At 47.1% G+C, this 21911-nt stretch overlaps 1 protein-coding gene across 5 annotated transcripts in view; it reads left to right on the top strand.

Annotated features, from left to right (window-relative positions):
• SNCAIP (synuclein alpha interacting protein) overlaps positions 1–21911 on the top strand; it is a 139631-nt gene that overhangs the window by 74503 nt on the left and 43217 nt on the right. For all 5 annotated transcript variants that reach the window (XM_058677610.1, XM_058677611.1, XM_058677613.1 and 2 more), the window contains exons 2-3: positions 2173–2275; positions 11359–11431. In XM_058677610.1, the coding sequence (XP_058533593.1) occupies positions 2219–2275; positions 11359–11431 (130 nt within the window). In that variant the 5' untranslated portion in view covers positions 2173–2218. The remainder of the gene's footprint in view (positions 1–2172; positions 2276–11358; positions 11432–21911) is intronic.

Below are 21911 nucleotides of genomic sequence, written 5' to 3'. Positions count from 1 at the left end.
GAGGGAGGTAGAGGGAAACAGGAAGGGACACGTTTCCTGCCATGGTGGCAAGATGGGGGTTGCCAGGGCAAGGGAAAGGGGCAGGATGGAGGGGATGGGGAGAGCCAAAGGGAAGAGAAGAGAAGGGAGGGGCTGTGTGGGCTGTGTGCTGGCCCCAGGGACTGGGGACTGAAATTATTTGAACCACAGGTAGATGGGTGAAGAGTAGGCGGAGGGGCTAGAGATTAGGGAATGGGATTCTCAGGTAAGGCACCAGGTTACATCTGATTGATGCATAACCTGAATGGGGAGAATTTTGTGAGCTGTGGAGAAGCGGAAGCAAGAAGTGGCGCAGGTTAAGGTGTGTAGAACCTGGTTGTATATAAACTAATAATTGAAATGTCAATGTAGAAGTCACAGGATGTGGTTCAGAACTTGCATTCTTTTTTTTTTTTCTCTTTTAACGTATTGGTTACTCAATACCATGTCAGCTAATTCCGTAACGTTATAAATTGTTACTGATGTAATGTCGGGGCTTTTAATTGATCGGGATGATACTCTGCTGGCTCTACCTTCAGACCAGAGATGGTCTCCCGAAGAAACCGTTGAACTTATCTGGACAATAAGATGCTGGACTTTATGCTTGCAATGAAAGAATCTCAACTGAATTTTAACTGTGGTAATGCAACAAGGTGGAGGAATCCACCATTGAGGGGGGTTTGGGGAGGGGTGGGGGGATTCCCAGTGCCTATAAAACTGTGTCACATAATGTAATGTAATCAATAAAAAAAAAGTGACACAGGGTCTAAGATGGGATGTTGGAATCGCTCCTCACAACTAGGTTATTGCATTGGGCCCTCAAGTGGCTTCTTAACCACTGTGCCAAATGCCTGTCCCTTAGAAGAACTTCTGCTGTTCGCTCTGACTAGATAATCTCACTTGATCTTGGAAGTAGCATCCTAATCCTTTCCTGGGTAGATTCTGTATCTGCTGTGATTAAAATAGGGTGTAACTGCTTTTGCTTTTGGGAAGGGAGGGAGAGAGAATGTGGAAAACTAAGATGAGTTTCAGGTATGAGATGATTTTAAAAAACGTTTTTGTTGTTGTTTAATTCCACTAAAGTGATACCTTCAGAATAAGAATTTCCTTATAAAATATAGGTGAATCCACATTCCTGCCCTTTATTGGAGAGTCAGTTTTACCAGTGTGGTTGAACTTTCCCTTTGTAATAACAAGTTTCATGCGGTTCCCCAGCACTCGGGTTGAGGTGAATTACTTGAGATCTCAGTTCTGACTGCTCAGGACAACTCTCACAGGAAAGGCAAGTGGTAGGAGATGAAATCTTCTGTTGACAGTCTGAGAGTTCTCAGGGTGCAAATAGGAGCTGGATTTCTGTACTTGGCTTCTGTGGGTGTGGCTGGCACTGCCAGAGGTGATGTTGATCAGAAACAGGAAGACACCATGGGTAGTGGTGGATCCTAAACCTGACAAATGCGCAGGAGTGCTGCAGGCAGTCCTGGGACAAGTGCTGAGAGAGGATGCTCTGAGGGCTGCAGCAGGTCACTCTGGCAGTCAGGCAAAGCTGTCTGAAGAGGAGGACACCACAGTAACTCCATGGTTTAAATTGGACCTAGATTATTTTCCTTTCTTTTGCTTGGAAGGTGATCTGGAAGCTGTATAATATTCTAAAATATGCATTACTCTGGATTTGTTGCTGTTTTGTGCTCATGTTAGTACCGTGGGGTTCCAGTATTCATTGCTATATGCCCGCATCCAAGAATGTGCTCACAGGAAATATCTGAATGTGGTTTTCCTGAGATGGTCAGGCTGGCTCCCCATCTCCAAAGTCCCTGATCTTGCCCCGGGTGTGGTGGCAGCTGGGATTGGACTGAGTGAGTCCTAGTAGCCACCAAGGGGGTAGGAGGAGGGTGGACTTCTGACCAAGTTACAGCTCTGGCAAGCACAGAGGGCCACAAATCAAGTAAAGGCTGTGGGGGTGCTCACTGAGAAGCCAGCCAGGGCCGCATAGATGCCATGCTCACTGCCCTGGAAAGCCGGGCTGGAGCATTGAAGAGGGAAAGTGGGCTGCGAGCAGGACCAGCATCTGTCATCCTTCCCTTTCTGTTTAAATGTAGGTGTTACTGTGGGTTGTCAGATGGCTGACTTTTTTTTTTCTGCCTTTGTTTTGCCCAGGAATTTTTAAGTATCTGGGCATACTCAAAATGTGCAAGAAAGAATAATGGAAGCCCCTGAATACCTTGATTTGGATGAAATTGACTTCAGTGATGACATATCTGTAAGTATTGCTATGTGTATGCAGTGTTTTCAAACTGCTCATGAACTGTTTTCTCTGTAGCAGTCAGTATGTATTTGACACTTGAAGCACGTTTAGAAACTGACAGCAGGACGGGCATTTGATATTAGGGGATAGGATACTGGTTGAGATCAAAATGCCTAGGTTGGATACCCTGCTCTGGCTCCCGACTTTAGCTTCAGGCTAATGCAGACACTAGGAGGTAATTGTCATGGCTCGGGTAGTTGGGTCCCTGCTGCCCATGTAGCCACAGGGGAGGCCTGGATTGAGTACCCACCTGGTCAGTGCAGACATATGTGGCATGAACCAGCAGGGAATAGCGTGCTGTCTTGGTTCTGGCACAGTAGCCTGGTGACTAAATCCTTGCCTGGCATGTGATGGGATCTCATATGATCACCGGTTCATGTCCCGGCTGCTCCTCCTCCCATCCAGCTGCCATAGGTTTGGGTCACCAAAGGCCTCTGTGGGTCATTCCTCTGCTCCTTTCCTCAGATGAAAAGGTTATGCAGATCCATCCAAGAGCTGAATTAATGGGACTCTGTTTTGTGAAACTTGGAATGAGATGTTTTGGGTGCCACTTTACCCTTTTTCGGTTTCAAAGCAGTTTGTTAGTTCCTATCAGGATCAATGTGAAGAACAATAGGTCCTTCCAACAGCATCTCCCTGTCTCTCTTCTTTCTCGCCTTGAGCTTGGCTTGAAAGTACCCAAAATCTGGTTTCCATGTTCAGACTCCAGAAGGTGTTTTTCATCTGATAAGGGAAGAGCAAGGCAGGTGGCTGATAGGATGGGGGACGCAGGTAGGAAGGAAGGTGGTAAGGAAAGGACAATCTGTGTTAGGATTGGGTGTTGAGCTTTTATAATAAACTTATGTTTCAAGAGCTTGGGAGGCAGCCAGCCTGAGCCCCTGCTTTGCTGTCTGGTCTTTATGTGGCAAGTGTTTTGGGAAATGTGAACTTCACCTCTCTGAGATACCCATATCATTTTAAAAGTTGTGTTTTTTTTGAGACTTGAGTGAAATAACATACATGAAACACTTAGCTTGGCACACAGAGAGTTGCTCTTAGAAATGGTAGCTTCTGTTATTACTTCAACGAATAATACAATAATATTTATATGACCAATGGTGAAGAAAGAACTCAAGGGAAAAGACCAGGCATGATGTCAAGCTTTCTTTTTCTCAAATACAATGGAGCGGTTGTATTTACAGAAGAATCATCTGGCAGCGGCCCATAATTTTGATAAATTAGGAATCTCCACTTGAAAGATAATAAAATATGTGCAGTAATAACTGAAGCTGTTTAGCAAAGCAGTCTACAGGATTATGCAATAGTTGAAGTTCTATAACTTGACCACTTTGAAATATAAATAAAGATATCCATCTGTAACTGTGTAACTATACCCAAACCTTCCCCCCTCTTAAATTAGCCTCTGCTATTGGCATCTTCAACCTGCATTGAAGTTCAGATCAGGCTTTGAAATTGTAGGAACTGATGGCACGGATAGGAGTAACAGTTGTTGAGCTTTCACCGTGGGACAGGCGTTACCTTGTTCAGATCTCACAACAGGCCCAAAAAGAAGGGAACATTATCAACTTCATTGTACAGAGGAGGAGACTGAGACATGAAAATACACATAACTTCTGCAGGGTCACCCAGCTGATTAGGAGCACTCTGTCCCCAGAATAGCCCCTTTAGGAGTGCTGTGGGTGTTACGGAACAGAGGGTAAGCCACTGCATGAGACCCCTGCCCTCCGTATCACAGTGCTCGAGGTTGAAGTGCTGCTCCCAATTCTGATCCAGTTTCCTGCTAATGCATAGCTTGGCAGACCCAAGTATTTGAGCCCCTATCACCCACATGGGAGACCCAGAGGGAGTTCCTGGCTCCTGGCTTTAGTGTAGCCGAATGCTAACTCTTGCAGGCATCTGAGGAACAAATCCGTTGGTGGATCTTTGTAGATCCCTCTCACTCTGTCTTTCAGATGAATAAAAATAAACTTAAAAAAAAAAAAAACTGCCTTTAGCCCCAACACACTGCTGCCTCTCCAGAGTGGAATTGGTTTGTCGCACTGGTGCTTAGTCAGGGATGGCATTCCATCTCTGTCTTCCCCAGGAACTCTGGCCAATGCCAGGTGACATTTTTCATTGTCATAGTTGGGCAGGTGCTACTGGCATCTAGTGGGTGGAGATGAAGGATGCTTGTGACTCTCAGTGCACAGAACAGTCCCCTGTGGAAAGAACTCCCCAACCCCCAATGTCAGCAGTTCTGGGAATGAGAAGCCCTCCCTGATTCATCGACTTGAGACCAAAACTGTCCACCTTGGCTTCTAAAGCATAGGCTGTTTTATCAGAGTTCTGTTTGCTGCAGGTTGAATACCGTAAACATGCCAGAACTGCGTGATCTCATTTCATGTTTTCCTGAAAAAAGAATCAGAGATAGACAGCCTCTTAGATAATACGATACTCACTGGGAACAGTGAATGCTATACTTTCTTTAAAGGGTTAATTGGAGATTACACCAGTTGTTAAAGCTGGAAAGCTAAGGGGTTTTCCTTGTGTTGATTCATTGGCATATGAGGAATTGTAGCTTCCCAGGAATGAAGATTCCATAAAGCTCCTTTGCTGACAGCACTTAAGCCTTGTCCCTGGTCAACAGGCAGCAGGGGAGAGGGCACACCATCTTCGGAAGAGCAGCTGGAGGGCGGGCAGGGTACCCGCAGCTGAAGCCCTCTTCCTGCTCCACAACCACGGTGCCCTTTATGCTTTCGTGATGTTCCCCTTCTGTTCATAGCCCACTGCTTGTTCCCATCTCAACACATGCTCTGCTGCAAAGAAAGAACTGGAATTTGTTTTGCTTGTACTTAAAGAGACAAAACACAGAAAGCAACCAAAGTAGTGTGAAGTTTCCCAGACTTGGAACAAACGTGCATCCTTTGCAAAGTGCGGGGCTTAAACTGTGCATTCTTGTACCCCTGCCACGGGAGAGCTCAGCAGGCCGTGCAGTCACTGCAGACCTGCATGGTGAATATGATGCTGTTTGCACGCAGCAGCTTCAGAGTGAGCTTCTGCCGTCCCTGCAGAGAGATCCGCAGGTTTCTCCTGATCTGTTGGGAGGCAGACCCATCTGTGTTACAACAGAGCTCCCTGGAGGTCTTGGGAGCCATAGTGTGTTTGCTTTATTAAATAGAGGCAACCGTGACCAATGCAGCTTTGAGCAGATCTGGGGCTGGCTCTTGGAGCTGAGGACAGGCTGTGTGCCCTCCACCACTATTAGTCACTGAGCCCTGCCTGGAAGCCTCTATTGTTAACCCATTTGGTGGATGTTAGAGCTGAGGTGCTGGGAACACTGACTGTCACGAGGTCACAGATGGATGATCAGCAGGGCACAAGTCCGCAGGTGTGGCCTCATGACCTGGACACTTAATCAATGTCCCTACATCAGTCAGTTCCCCCACTGTCTTCAGCTGGTGCTGACATGAAGTAGCAAATACTTTTTCTTTTCTTCAGATTTGTTTGTTATTTATTTGAAAGGCAGGGTTACAGAGAAACAGGAAAGAACGGAGCTTCCTCTGAGTCTCCCGTGTGGGTGCCCCGTGTGGGTGCCCCGTGTGGGTGCAGGAGCACTTGGCCATTCTTCAGTGATTTCCCAGGCAACCAGGACTTGACCCAACACCCATATGGGTTGCCTTAAAGGTGGTGGTTTTACCCTTTGCACTGCAACACCCACTACCCCATGGTTGCTTTTTCTAAGTCATGGGGTTGTATGTATGATAGAAAGATGGAAATCAGCTAAAGAGAACTAAAGAAGACCTTGATTTTACCATTCAAGAATACTTTAAAAACTTGGTGGAACATGAAATTAAAAGGTGGTTATTTTTGGTGCAGAATCATTTTAAGATCCATACATATGAGGGGGTCTTCAAAAGTTCATAAGAAATGCATGTAATGAACAATGTGTGGATTTTAACTTTTTGGCACCAAAAATAAGCATCTTTTTTATGACCTTTGTAAAGCGCCCTTCTTATGCCATGCATTGTGTGGAGGAAATTGAACATTTGTGTCTCTGTGTTTTAGAAATGTACTCTTGCATGTATCAACATATGTGTGTATGTAATGATACATGCATGCACACACGCAGACATCAGTAATACTGTTTTCCTCCAGGTGGGAATCTTTGTCACCTTTCTGTTCCAGTCTGCAGCTTCAAGGAAAGCTGCTACCTGTTGGCAGTTGTGTAGCCTGTTCTGTTGTGGGGGGCTCATGAGGTCAAGTGAAACAAATGTCCTTCTACTTCACTGCCGCTTACAAGCTGGAGGAACAACACAATGTGATATGGGTTCAGTTTCCTTGGGTGGCGGTTGACCCATAGAAAAATCAGTGCTCCTGGTGAACGCCCCTCTCACAGCGTGAGTTTCCCCATTTCGCAGCGCTCAGCCAGGGAGTGACTTTCATCAAACCCCTGCTTATACCTATTTGATTTCGACAGTAAGAGCTGCAGGTAGAGGCGTTGAGCTTGGAAGGCCAGCAGTGACCCAGATGCCCAGCTGAAGTTGTTTTCAAGGTGGCTGCTACACACATGGATTCTGAGGCCAGCCTGAAAATCAGGTTAAGAGAAAGGAGGCAAAAACGGATCATAGCATTTGACACATTCAAATGAGCTCACCTACATTATCTCCTAAGATAAGCTGGCTATTACCATGAGCACGTTGAGCCCCCACTAGGGGGACGATTCCTTTATGCAGAACCACAGAGTGGAATACCAGAGCCGTGACTGGAATCCAGCTCTCCTGGTTGCAAATCCTTTTTCCTTTATACAAAAGGCTGACGCATCAGCTAGTACTCTTACTAGTAATATAGTCTAATAATACAGTAAAGGTATCTTTTTTTTCTTTTAAGTATGTTATGATTGCTACACTTGTGGGTCTTTTCCTAAAAAAAAATTAGTACTAAATATTAACTGCCATCATTATTACTGGCAGTAAAATTGTGGGATTCCTAATCAAATTCATTTGATTCCACTTCATAAATGCCTCAAATTTTGTGGGGGAAAAATGTTATCCTTACCCTCACAGGCTGTTTCAGTGCTTGGGTGCTGCGTTTATGATGAGCACGAGCCTAGGCTCAGGAAACAGTATGGACTGGTGGGCCTTAGACCTCATGGTACCCCAGAACCCCTGGTGTGGCTTGTGACAGATGGCTGAGCCCGCCCGCAGGGCTCCCAATTCCTTGGGAGAGGCATGGAGCCCATGTGTGAACTCCTACTGAGTGTCTGCAGGGGGCTGGAGTGGTACTCATCTGCTGGTCCACAGACCATACTTGAAAAGCTGACACTTCTTCATTGGGAGATTAGAAGATGGTCCAGTGGAAATTCCCAAACAAAAATCGGACAGTTCAGATGAGTTGGCCTAAGACAGGCAGAGTGAACATTCTGGTGGAGGGAAACACACGCAGAAGGGTGTAGACAGATAGTACTGCAAGTAGGATAAGAACTGTGATATTCCATGATCCAGCAAGCAATGGGGCGGGATGAGGCTAAGCTCATGGAAGGCTTTGAAAGCCTGGACTTTGTCCCCCAATACAGTGCAGGATTTCTCACAGAGGCTCACCTTAGTCACATTTGCATTTAGAAAGCTGCTCATCTGTCTCCAGTATGAAGGCTTGGGAGAAATTCCCTCAACATGCAAGAGCCGCTTTGAACATGTGTATATAATAAAATGCCTGGGAATTAGCAAAATGTGTGTATTTCTTGGTATTTCTTTCAAACCCTTCGTTGGACCCTGTGTACAGTGCACTCACTCAAGTCACAGATACCATCTTTTCCCTCAAGTGCTGGCGGAAGCCAACACACAGAGAAAGCCCCAGTGCACACAGCAGGACAGGGACTCACGAAAAGAGCTGAGAAAGAAGGGAGAATGTACGTAGGTTTAGGCAGCAATGGCATTCACACAGCTAGAGGAAGGTATTACAGGCCACGCAGCCCCACAGTGAAGGGATAAAAGGTCAACTAAGCTTCCAGGACACAGGGACCTGGAAGAAATAGAAGCAGCCTCTTTATCAGGGGCTGATCTTGAACCACGGAGGAGGAGTCAAAGAGAAATTGGGGCCAACAGTTTGCTTGTGCTGTGTCACCTCTGGGAGAATTCTGGAAAGTAGCTGAGGGCAAGAGAGTGGTGGGAAACAGTGCTTCTCAGTGACCTGCAAGGCCAGTGTCCCCCGTCCTCTCCACGGTCACAGGAACTAGCTGCCAAAGCCTGGACTGGAGGGCAGGAGGCAAGGTGAGGCCTTGGGTTTGGTTTTGCTGTTGACTAGTGACTCTAATGACTGCCTTGGGAGCTGGCCACTGTCCTGAGCATGAAACAGGCTGGCCACATGACAGTGCCTTGTAAAAGGCCATCTGTCCTGTGAGCTGTGGTCCTGCCTGCTTCCAGCTCCCAGCCGGTGAACCGTGCGGTCTTCTAAGGGAGACTTCCTGGGCCGCTTCCCCAGTCCCAAATTTGCCAACAGGAAAGCATTTTTGTGTGTTGGTTTTTTGAATTGTGTTTCCTGCACTGTTCTTCACATTTCCAGCTTGACCTGTGAACTTGTCCTCCCCTGCAGCAAACCTCCAGGCTGCGTCCCCCTGTGTCCTTCTGAAGAACAATGGACTTGTTCATTGTGTAGATCAGAGTCACTGCTGAGTCTAGCAATCCATGCATCCTGAAATTACTCCTAAATTATGGAGAAAGAGAGATCATCCATCCACTGGTTCACTTCACGAATAGTTGCAAAGGCCAAGACTATGCCATCCTGAAAACTGCAGCCAGCAGCTTCACCTGAATCCTAGGTGGGTGGCAGGGGCCAAGCACTTGGACCTTCTGCTGCTTTTCTTAGACACGTTATCAGGGAGCAGGACCGGAAGTAAGACAACCGGGACTTGAACAAGCATCAGTATATAGACTCTGACTTAATGCACTGTGCCACAGCACCAACCCCTTCAGTCCCAACTTTTTATTTTCTGGCTGACACATAATCCTTTTCTTAGTTTGATATACTTTTTATTTTCATTCCCTGGAGCAGCATGTGGCCATTTTTCAATGTCATTATTCCCAAAGAATCAACACTTAGGATGAGCTACAGGACTGATAGAAAGGCAAAGCCACCACATGCTGTGCAGGTGTACATGGTAGGCAAGGCTGACCAAGGCTGGTCTCTCCCTACGACTCAGTTGCTGTGGTAGCCAGGCAGCTTGTGCTGCATGAACTTGAACCTCATGAAATTACAACTTGCTGCATGTGATGGGATTTGGGACTCATAAAGGGAAGGTTGGAACTGGCTGATCTAAGATTCTGACATGTGTGACTTTGGGGTGGGAGTGCAGGTGCATGCCTGAAAATGCGGACAGCTGCCTCACTGATGTTAATACCGTTCATGTCTGTGACCAAACCTTACTGAATTTCTCTTTAACTACATTTAAACACAATGCCCTCCTTTTAAAATTTTGCTTTGGTTGGGGGAAAAAAAAAAGGAGAGAGAGGCTTGGTGAGAGAGCATTTTATGGGCACATGGCAACCAACCCACAGGGCCCACTGTGTAATTGAATTAGAGATGCTGTAATGATTTAGCTTGTACCAGCTGGCCCCAAGAAGCTACAGAGTCCTTGGAGAGCTGATAACTGGTGAGACATGAGCTACCTTATTAGCACCAAGAAAAATGCCCTGTGTGCCTGTGTTACCTGCCGCCTAAAGAACATACTATATATAAAAAGAGGAATACTTTGAGGTTCGTTTTTGGCTGAAGGAGTCAGTGAGCCCTCCATTGGAGCATGTGGGTGGACCTGCTAAAGTGCCCCTAGTCCCCAGAGGCTGGCCAGCATAGACACGCTGGGATTGCATCAGACAGGTGAGCACAGCTTCTCCAGTTAGTCATCTGAGATTGCATTTTTCACTTGGAAATATTGAAAACGTAATTTGTTTGTGACATGCAGTTGGCAGAGTGATAGTAGCTACAAGCACCTCCCTGACAGCGTGGGCGGCAGTGAGGTGTTGCCCCGTCTGACAACAGCAGGCTCCAGGCATAGCCTCTTCCTAACAGCCGAGTGCTAATTATACAGCCCTCACTCGCAGCGTAGAATGACCCTAGTGAGTTGCCCGTGATCACTTTTCTTTCAGATTAACTGTTTTTTTCTTAATTATTCAAAATTTTGCAGTAGGGAACTAATACGTGATACATACTTATTCCATGAGAGTGTTGTTCATGGAGTTACAGAGTAAGAGATGTTTTTAGGAAGATGCGTTTCATGAATTAAAGAAAATGTGTGCTTGAAGACAGTTTCTGGCTTGGCCTTTAGGAAAGAATTCATCCTGTTTAATTTGTTGAAAGTATCCTGCTCTAAAGAAAGATTGATTGGCGTCCAACACAGTCCACATGAATCATAGCTATTGATCTCCTATTTGCTTTAGCTCTTTGAAATTCATTCTTCCTAGGCTGTAATTTGTTATCCTGATAGGCGGCTTTAGTTGGTGCTTAGACAGAGCCTGGGTGATCTTTTTCAGGCTAATCTAGTCATGAAATAGATGAGATTTCAAGCATAGCATCATACTTCTCTTGCCTTGTTTCCTGATTTCTGCTTGGAGATGACATAAAACCAGGCATACTCCTGTGTACGTCAACATAGCCGCATCTCCCTCCTGACTTCCCTGCCAGCTTTGCACGTTTAAACTGACTCTGAGGATCCGTAATGCAAACATTAGGGTTGTTTTCTGGAAACTCTCCGGGGCAGATGGTTCTTCACCTTCCACAGTGGCAGAAGTGATGGGGCATGGAGTGTCTGCTGGGCTGTCCTTACCTTAATGGTCATGGCAGAGCTGCTCAGCCATGTTAGTCTGAAACTGTTTCTGCAGGTATAGTGGAGCCGGGGAGCCTGTCAGATCCCCATACAGCCGACTGAGGAAAAACAAGAAACCGTTTCTGAATGTTCCTGGCGTATTCAAGTATCACTTGCTGTGATTGGCTTCTCTAGCTGATTTGAATGAATGCACTGACTTTGAACTGCCAGTTTACACCCTTTTCTCCTCTGGCTTCCCATCCAGTATTCAGTCACGTCACTCAAGACCATCCCGGAACTGTGCCGAAGATGTGACTCACAAAATGAAGACAGATCAGGCAAGTTTCCTATGTGCTCTCTGTTCCCCTTCCTCTCGCCGCTCCATGCAGCATTCCTGAGCCACGAGCAGCTTGCATTCATCCATGACTCCTGCTGTCCATCTCTGTCCCCTCTTTGCCCTCTCTGCTTGTACCACCTCCCGCCCCTCTCCAACCAGCAGTAGTTCACAAGAGGTTAAAAAGACAGGGAGGCCTGAACAAGGACTCACTGTGTACAAATAAACATGGATGATCATCTTGGCGGCTCCAAACCACAGTATACTCAGCGATTTGCCGAAAGCCCAAGAATTCATGGGTGACAAAACATGATGATGCAGGCGCCAGTAGAGAAAAAAAAATTGGGTAAGGATCAGCTCTGAGGGTGGGGCTTCGCAAGGGTTGAACCCCTACCAGGGATGCGACATGGTCTAGTCCACAGTAAGCCAGACTGTGGCAGGGAAGATGAAAGTCAAGCTTCAGAGTTTAATAGTGTAAACCAAACAGAGAATTATGGCACGTTGATGAGAACCAGCTGGCCCGGCTCTCCTTGCTCCCCCTCCTTCCAATGAAAAAAAAGTAGAGTCAGGGGTTTTTTTTTAACAACCCCCCCACTAAATCAAATTAAGTCTCCCTGCCTTTCTCTGTGCAATGAACAAACCTGAAAATGAAAAAGGGATGTTGATGGGAGTGATAGCAGGTATGTGGCACTGCAAGGCTGTGTTTGGTTTTTTTCCAGTGATTCCTGAATCCTCATTACTCTTGCCAGGACTGGGCCCCACTGATAGTAATGAAACTCCTGAGAACTGTGGGTGAAAAGGGGTGAAAGTAAAGCCCTGTTAGATGAGAAACACATACAGAACAACAAGTACTGAACAGCAACATCACCTGTGCAGCTCCTCCGGGCTGACCAGCACGAAGGGTGCTGCAAAGCCTGTCCAGGCTGTTTGTTTTCCTGCGACATCTTGCTGAGCAGAGAGAGAGTCTTTCTCCATTTATCTCTGAGTCTTTTGAGTGTATTTGAAAGAAGAATGAAAGGACTGTTTCCCTGTTTGGGTTAGAAACATCCCAGAAAGGAACTTGAAATTCAAATAAAAGTTTTCACTTGTCTTCAGTTTTTCTTTATATGTATTTTAAGCCGCTCCTATTCATGTAGGGCTGAAAGGAGGCTTGTGGCTCTCTGCCTTGTAAGGCCGTGTCCCCTTAAAAGGTGATGGAATCGATGAGGGGGGTGAGTGGCCCGGCAGCAGCCACCTACGCCCAGCCTCAGGGTTCAAGTTAGAGTCCAGCCACTTGTCAGTGAAATGGCCTTGAGCTTGTGACTGTAATGATCAAAAACATTTTTTTCAGGACAAATTTGGGCCAGTGTCACCAAGCTGGTGCGAAGAACAAAGTTAGATGGTGTGTTTAAAGATACTTTTCAGAAATAAGAAAAAGAAGCAAAGACGTCAGCAGAGCTGCCTGTGCTTGTCCTGGTTGTGAGCTCTGGAAGTGCCTCCTGTGAGTCACAGGGGAACTTAGTCACATAGCTGGCTCTGGTGGACCCAGTTCCACTCGCCAGCACCACCCCAAGAGGAGCCCCCATAACCAGGACCTGGCCAGCTCCCTTTGTGGTCTGCCCTGAGGCTGCCAGCACTATGAATAGCCCAGGGTGTACCTCAAGCCCCCCTGCCTTTAATCCGCCCCCTTTCCAATGTCTTCTGGGAAGGGCCGGAGAAGCTGCAATGTGAGCCAGCCCTCACTCTGCCCTGCAGCCTGGCCAGCCCCCACAGCAGGCTCCAACACAGGCAGCAGACACTGCTGGCCTTCTCCATGTACCCTCCTCCAACTCTCCAGGGCCCACACTCAGGTCCTTCCCCTAGCCAAAGGTTTTGATTCCAAGGTTGCTGTTTTCCTCCAAATAGAATTGTTTGAACTGTTCTCCATCAGATGCATTGCACTATGGCCGCAGCTCAGTTGTGAAAAAAGAGGTTTAGGACAGAAGGAAATAGGAGTCAGATCTGCCAGTTATGATGTGGGAGCAGGAGTGACAGAGTACCCGTGGGAAGCCCAGAATGGGCAGAGCTGTGCCAGCCTACTGCACAGGCGAGTTCCCAAAGCTGTTGAGCCCTTCTCAGGGGCAGCATGCCACCATGCCAGGCACTGCTGCTCAGAATGACCTCCTGAGAAATGACTCTTGGGCCCCTTTCATTGAAGAGAAGACTGAGACTTGGCAGTTTGCTTAGCATCCTGGAGCCAGTAATGTTTCTGCCCTCTGCAGAGCCGCTGCAGGCTGAGTCACCTGACGACTGATTTGGTCACACGGTAATTGTGTAGGGCAAGGCGTGGATGGCAAAGGAAGTTGTTCACAAAGGCCCCCTGCAACAGAGGCTTATGTGTTCAAGGTTTGTAAGCAGTGCTCCTACCCGTGTAGCAATAAAGGACAGCTCAAGGCGTGAATGTTGACACTTGCTCTGGCTTTTTTCCCAAATGCAGATAAAAATACGTTATGTCAACATACAGCATACGGTATTCAAATCAAAACATATTCAGTTTCATTGACTTAGAGATTTTAATTAATTAGACATTCAGATACATATTTGTTTCCATTCATGCTCTACATGCCATGTGATTGTCTCAAAATATGTATCTGCTAAGCTCATTGAGTAATTTTCTCACAAAAAGAGGAAAATAAATATTAATGCAGCTTTGGACGTTCTGAGGATATAAACTTCAGCTCTGACACAGTAATAAATAACCCTGTGATGTGTTTGTGAATAGATTCTGGAAGAATTGTAATACCTAAGTAATAGAAAATGTTATTTGTTAACATTTTTTAAAAATGGTAGCTGGTAACAGTGATTTTGAACATATGTGTAAAAGCATTGCAAATTTGTTAAAATTTCTAGACTGTCTTCAGGAAATTTTGCAAAAGTTCCAAAACCATGAAAGTAAAACTATTACAATGTTCTGAAATGTTCATGGAATTTAGCCAGCACCTGAAATAATAAATTGGTGTGGAATTTGTCCTCTAGATATGTCTGTGATAGCATTGACGAGGGTAAATACCACAGGCCTGCTGTTTTCAAAAGCTTAATGCTAAAGGCATGAGAACAGTTTAAATTGACAGGCCTGTTGATCGGCCTATTCCACATTTGTGCCATATCAACCAGATTCCCAGGAACAGGGAAATGTATTATCTGAGATCTCAGTCAAGAAAATGAACACCTCAGGACACCAGAGGTTCATGCTGACGTCCAGGCTCCTCCTGACTCCGGCTTCCGGCCAGTGCAGGCCCGGGAGTCCCTGCGTCAACACTCTGGTGATCGTCTCCCGTTGCCCACGTGGGACACCTACATTGAGTTCCAGGCTCCAGGATTTTGAGCCCAGCCCCATCCTCTGCAAGCATTTGGGGAGCTAACATTTAGGACAGAAATCTCAGCTTAGCTAAAGTAAGCATCAACAAATGGTAAAACACCTAGAAGACGATATTCATCAGTAAAAGTTGGGTTTTTGCTTTTGTTTGACAAAATTATCCAAGTGTATGATGGATCATAACAAATGCAAAAAGCAGTTACCCTTACCAGTAAAGACAAAGGCAGCAGCGCAGTCACGGTGTTCCCCAGGCAGTGTCCTGTGCGATGGGAAGAACTGCCCTCCACCCCGAGCAAGAGACTATCTTGGTCTTGATCCTGCTAATCCTCAGTTTGTGCTTCTGAGAGAAGGGGCGTCAGTGCTTGGGGCAAGGGTGATGGAAAGGTTGGGAGCAAACTTTGTTGGTGTGAAAAGGAACAAAAGAATGGAAGAGTTGAACTGCCTGTCTCTGGCCCCTTCTCTGTCCTGGAACCCCTCTTCTCTTTCTGGGGCGTTTCTTTCTCCACAGGCTGGAGTGCACAGCTGCCTGGTTTTCTCAGTGGTCAACAAGCAGTAGAATTAAGGAAACCCAGAATGAGGCAGTGTTTGAGGGAAAGAGAGCTTCAGAAGGGGGTCACTGTTGTCCCACGGATTTATTTTTTGGACCCTAGGGAACATTTTTCTCCATTTCTGCATTCCTCTTGTTGGTGCTCATGGGCACAGAGAAATCCCAGGAAGAGCAAGCGAGGACACAGGGCCAGGTGGCCATGGTCACCTCCATCTGTCCTACGGGAGTGGCTTGCTCATTGCAGCTTCCCAGCATCCAGATAGGAGGACAGGTGTGTGGGTAACTCCTCAGAAATGCAAATCTGGTTAGTCACTCCATGCCCCAAACAGGCAATGGTTTCTCATGATGGTCCTCAGAGTAACTGATGGGAAAATCTAATACTCTACTGCTGGACCAGCAAGCATTCTAGTTTTCTGATTCAGCTGAGTCCTGCTTCCCTCCGTTTGCTTGACACCATGATCTTTGCATTGTGTCTCCTTCACCTACACCACCAAACCTTTGTCAACGGGGCTATTACCTTCCATGTATGAGTGCACTGTCCCCCTTCCCCCATGTTAAAAACCCAGTAAGACCTCTTTGGAAACCCGGCAACTGTTTCCCTGCTTTGCTCCTCCCCCATTTAGAGCCAGAGTATTTGCATCAGAGTTGCAGAGAGGGACTCCATGAGCCTCCTGCCCCTCCTATTCCCAGTGCACACGTCCAGGATGACTTCTCCTCTCCAGGGAGGACCACAGCTGCCATGTAGTCCAGTCCATTCTTTCTTGGCCACTCAGCGTCCTTTGAGACCCTGGGCTGCTCCGTTCTGGAAACAGTCTCCTTTCTTGGCATGGTGCGACCATGTCTCTCATTTTTCTCCTGACATTCTCATATCTCCTTAGTGTCCTGTGCAGCAACTCCTCCTCCTCGCCATGACCTTCAAACAGACAAGTGGCAATAAATATTCAGCGGGACCCTGCCTCCCTCATCTCAGTCTCTCTGTAGCTCATGGCTGAAATCTTAACCCTGTTTAAGTGGCTGCTCCTTCTGCCGCACTCTGGCTCTTCTCTAATGGCCTATTTGTGTTTACTCGTCCCTGAGGTGCCTCACTGGGATCCCTTTCCCAGTGTGACCCTTCTCCCACACTCCCCCTACACCTGCACATGGCAGTAAATAGCATTCCCCTTACTGCCACCTGCGCTCAGTCCCTAAAGCCAGAATTCCCACCTCCTTCCTCCTTCCTGCTCATGCCAGTCTTTCCATTGTCCAGGTCCATGCGTGTTTTGTGCGTACACTGCAGAGCCCCATGCTGCATTTGCCTCCCTCCAGAACCCACAAATTGAAACCCAGGAACCACCCCCTACTCACATACCAGATTGGGGTGCTCAGAGGTGGGTTCTGGGGAAGGGGATTAGGCTTTTGAGGGGCGCCCTCCTGAATGGGATTAGAGCCCTTCCAGAAACATCCCAAGATAGTGACATTGCCTCTACGTCAGGACACATAGTTCGCTGTGAAACCACCCCAGGGACACTTTATTTCAGTTCAGTTACAAACCAAGATGTTTGTTGTGACCAGAAAGACCCCACCTGAACTCCGGCTCCCTCTGGGCTCCCTCTCGGCTCCCTCTCGGCTCCCTCTCAGCTCCCTCTCACCCTGGCGCTCTCTGCTCTGGTGCTCGGAGTCACAGATCCTGGCAGGTGCTCTCCTGCTTTGGGCCTTTCCCAGTGTGCTTCCTTCTACCTTTCCAGCAGGCTCTCGTGTGTTTTCCCCTAGGTCCTTCTCACTGCCAGGCCTTAGCGGAAACGTCACTTCCTTGAGGGGGCTTCTTGGCTCCTGTCTGTCACAGTGCCGTGCTGGTCTGCTTTTGTATTTGTATTTAGATGTGCACTTGCATGGTTGTATGGGTGAGATTGTGTCTGTTTTACTTTCCCCTACATCCCTGGAGCCATTGAGCATGCGTCTGTGGAATGAATGGACCTTCTAAGAGCACACCACGTTAACACATACACACATGCTTTATTTTATTCCTGGAACTCCTGCTTGCACTTGAAGAGGAGGGACACCAGTTGAAGGAATCATTGGGTGAAAGTGCTGTGAAAGATAATGTAGAGTAGGCAAATTCCTCACTGAACTATACTTAAGTTATTATCAAAAGCCATTTCCTTACAAACAGAAACTTCATACAAATGGCTACCAAAATTAAGGCTGAGAGCACAGTTTTGGATTTAGATTCTAGTAAATTTCAAGTGAGTATGAGTGGTTTTTGCCACTGGTTTCTGGGATTCCATTGCCTGAGTATGACCCAAATAGAAAAAATGTGAGTTGCCTGTAGAGAGACTAATATGAGTTTGATGAAGTGGCCCTCTGTGTCCTAGATAGAACGCTGGATTCTGGGAACTTTAGTCCTTTCTGGGCAGTCAGCATGCAATGTCATTTTCCACACGACACTTAAAATTCCCTGAGTTCTCATTTATTTTTAAATGAAAACATATAAGAACTTCCCATCTGCCCTCCAGAGTTATTGAAAAAAAGTCTCTGACAAACTCATGTTCACTTTGTGCTCAGAAATACAGACTAAAATATATAAGGGGACCACGGAAAGTTCATAGAAAACTGAGCTAAAGTATGTGTTTACAGGCAGGCCTTTGCTCAGAGCCTGAGGCACCCACATCCCGCATCCGAGTACCTGGTTCTGATTCCAGCTCTGCTACCAGTTCCAGCTGCCTGTTGATGTGCAGCCGAGGAGGCACCAGTGATGGCTCAAGCAGTCGGGTCCCTGCAGGCAACACAGAGAGCCTGGGCTGTGTCTCCTGGCTTCCTGCTTTGGTCTGGTCCAGCCACTGCAGACTCTTAAGGAATCAAACAGCACATGGGATAGCTGTCTCTTGTTTGCTCTCTCTCCTCTGTCTGTCTCTCTCACACACAGTCAGACAAATAAAAGATCAGTTTATGTTGTTGCAGAAACATTTAACATTCATGTAAGTTTTTCTCATAATATGTAATTCCCGTATTTTTCAAGATCTTCTTGTATTAAATGGAAAAAAATTTAGAAGAATTCCAAGTGGGATACCACTTTTGGGTGGGCGTTGTGCATAGCAATTAAGTTACCACTTGTGGGGCCTGGCTTGGTGGCCTAGCAGCTAAAGTCCTCGCCTTGCATGCGCCGGGATCCCACGTGAGCGCCTGTTTTAATCCTGGTAGCCCCACTTGCCATCCAGCTCCCTGCCTGTGGCCTGGGAAAGCAGTCAAGGACGGCTCAAAGCCTTGGGACCCTGCAGCCGTGTGGGAGACCGGAAGAGGCTCCATGCTCCCACCTTGGGATCAGCTCAGCTCCAGCCATTGCGGCCACCTGGGGAGTGAATCAGTGGATGGATGATCTTTCTGTTTGCCTTTCATCATCTCTGTATATCTTGATTTTCCAATTAAAAAAACTGCTTTAAAAAAAATAGTTACCACTGTGACATCCACACCCAGATGAGGGTGTCTGTATTCAAGGCTCATCTGTGCTCCCTGCAGCCTTCTGGTACACATGCTAGGAGGTAGCAGGTGCCGGTGTAAGGGGTTGGACCCTGCCATCCACCCTGGAGGTGTGATTGAGTTCCTTGCTCCTGACTTCTGCTTTCCCACCCTGCCATTATGCACATTTAGTGAATGGGTGTTCTCTCTCTTTCCACTGTCTCTTCTCCCCCCACCGTGTCTCAAAAATTAAAAATCAGTTAATACCAAAGAGCTGAAAGGAAAGCCTGAAAATAAACCATTTTTTAAAAAAGAGAAAGAGCACGTTTTGCAGAATTCTGGAAATGTATTTTGTCTCTACGTCATCATTCGTTATGATGCCCATGAGACATAGGCAGAGGTGCTTATAGGCAGAGGCGCGGGAGCCTCTATTCCCTGGCAGGGGAAGAAGTTCCGTGTGCTTGTCCCCGGCTTAGCTTTGTTCTGCTGCACCTGCCCGGCTTCTCTGCAGCCAGGACAGAGCTCAGCCAGGGCAGGAGCCTGCAGGGGCAGATGTGGCTGCCAAGAGGAAGCCAGGGCCGCAGGCCAGCACCTCTGCTTCCAGCTCTGCTCCCCTCGAGAACTTCCAGTGCAGCCCTCTCTAAAGCAGACCAGTGTCACGGAATCCCCACTGTGTTTTTTGTGGAAAAGAGAATTCAGCGAACCTGCAGCAAAAAGGAAGAAAGAGAGAGTAGTGTGCATTCTTATACCCTAAAGACACGCCCCCTTTCCTCTTTGTCTTTTCTAATGTCAGCAGCCCCCCCACACACACACACATATTAAAAACTAAAAGAAGCATTTTAGGAGCTGTGCATTGGAGCAATCTGGGGAGTAAAAGGTAAGGATTTTCCTGCCTCCCACTCCTTGTTCTGCGGGCCTCCAGCTAGGTCTCTCTCACCAAGGAGCAAGTCTCCCTGTTCTTTGTCCTTGCCGGTAGCCTACACTGTAAGACAGCGCCACCTGCAGTGAGAGCTGCAAAGTGATGGCTCAGCACCAGAATCAGCCAGGTCTCCCAGCTAGCACAGCCCTGACACTACACAGCTTGCACGTGAGCCCCTCCACTGGCCCTGCAGCTCCAGAGAGAGTTACATAGAAGGAAAGGAGGTTCAGCAAGTAGATCTGGAGTGAGCGCAGCCTTGAGTCCACTTGCTTGGTTTGGCCAGTGCCAGACTGAAAGTGAACATGCTTTGGAGATGGGAGAGTAATTCTGAGACCAAGTGCTTGCTTCAGACTCACCAGCTCTGTCTTGTGGAAACTGTACTCCTAAAAACTCAAAGTTCAAAAGTTGTCAAGGTATTAAATGTGTCTTCAGGAAAGAATGCTCTTCTTTGGTGAAGAAGCAGCTTTTCGATGGAGGTTGGCAGGACTGGAGTGCCTCAGTGACACCAGGTGCTGGGTGTGTGACAGGCCTTGTTGCTTATAGTAGCATATAGCAATATGTCGGTGATTTGATGTGCTCAGAGCCAGCTGCTTGGCATCAATAGCCACTTAAAGAGAAGCTTCTGCTGCAAATCAGTGAATCTTACCCATAATATTTTGGCAGACCTAACATGGATCGTTGACTGGCATTTTATTTGAATAAAGCCTCTCTGTATTTTTCCTGTAGCCTCACAGTACCCTCAGTAAAGGGGTTATGGCACTGGTAAAAGGGATGAGCAAGCCGGCCTGTGGGCTGGACCATTCAAGAGCATGTATTCCTTTCACATCTCTTTGCTTGTGTCTGCACAGTTCCCTGATACAGCTCCGCTGGTCCAGAGTGAACCCAGCCCTGTCATGGCCCAGGGTGCAGCCTGACCTCGAAGGGCAGCACAGAGGAACAAGATGGCCATAAGTTAGACCTCATTCCCTTCTTGCTGTTGTCATAAGATGGCACAGACCACCTGCCCTCACCTCCTGTGGAACCTGAGGGGTTGTAGTAATGAGGGGGCTCTACCACAGACTGCAGTTTTAATGGGACTAAGAAAGCCCATGACTCCAGCTCTGGTGCTCTAATGGCACCCAGGAGATGGACTGGTGGAGACTGGACTGGCGTGGCTGCCAGGCTCTGGAATGGAGTGCCTGGTGTGGAGACCTCAGGGTGACTGCCACTACAGCTGACCACGTGTTTCTCATGGGAAATAGAGCTTACCTAACTTGGACAACAGCAGGGGAGCAGCAGTGTCTTGCTATCCAAACATGCCCCTTTCTTTCTCATCTTGATATCTCAAACTATCATTCTCATAGGAAAATGTAACTCCTTATTTACAAATTTTAAAAATTAGGCATTTTAAGAGCCAGCATGGATGTTTGGTCGTAAAAGCCGGGTCCTCCATGACAAGAGCAAACTGTCCATTATCTCCCTCAGAAAATACTAATTTATCAGGCCTCAGAACCCGAGCTGCTCGTGTCAGCAGTCAAAATGGCCTCATCATGATAAATTTGTGAGGAATTACAGTGTTTCATAGTGAATCACTCAGAAAAAAGAGCCCTGTTATTTGTGGATATTCCATATGGCCAGAGAAGAGGGGCGGGGGTGGATCAAGTCTTAGCCATTGGTGGTCTAACCCCTTCCTTTTACGGATTGGGAGACTGAGGCATGGAACTTAGCAAAGGAATTAGGTGGAAGCTCTTTGTATGAAATGTATCTGTTTAACACTTGAGGTTATCTTCAGCAGCTTGCTAACACTGTCCTTATGTAATATCAGCACTGAAGCATGCACTGTACTCACAATGAGGCAGGAGCGATTATTCTTTGTAATAAGGCGTGTGCTTGTCGACTGTACTTGGCATCTCTAGTCTGGTACGGTCCTTCCTCGCTCCCTCATCCCCCTCCTTTCTAGTGTACGTATTCATTCACTGAAAGATTTAGACCCTGAGCCCCGGTATCTTTGAGCTACTGTGTTAGACAAAGATCTGGTTGTCAAGTAGGTTTCAGACAGTGTTTTCCCTGAGGAACTCTCGGAGGAGAAGGTGGGGTGGATGCTTGTGAGAATTGTTACCGCAGAACTTGGAAATGGCCCAGCTGTCTGTAGTCAGGTGCGGGTAATGCCGAAGGACTGATAAGCCACGAGTAGCTGTTACCTGGGAGCTTGAAGAAGTGCTGGGAACTGAAGTACAGTGCTGTGCAAGATCAAGAGAGTAGATGGAGAAGAA

Source organism: Ochotona princeps, chromosome 19, assembly GCF_030435755.1.
Source record: "Ochotona princeps isolate mOchPri1 chromosome 19, mOchPri1.hap1, whole genome shotgun sequence".
In the NCBI taxonomy this organism is placed as follows: Eukaryota; Metazoa; Chordata; class Mammalia; order Lagomorpha; family Ochotonidae; genus Ochotona; species Ochotona princeps.
The sequence above is the reverse complement of the archived record's forward strand: the minus strand, read 5'-3'. Positions and strand labels throughout refer to the sequence as shown.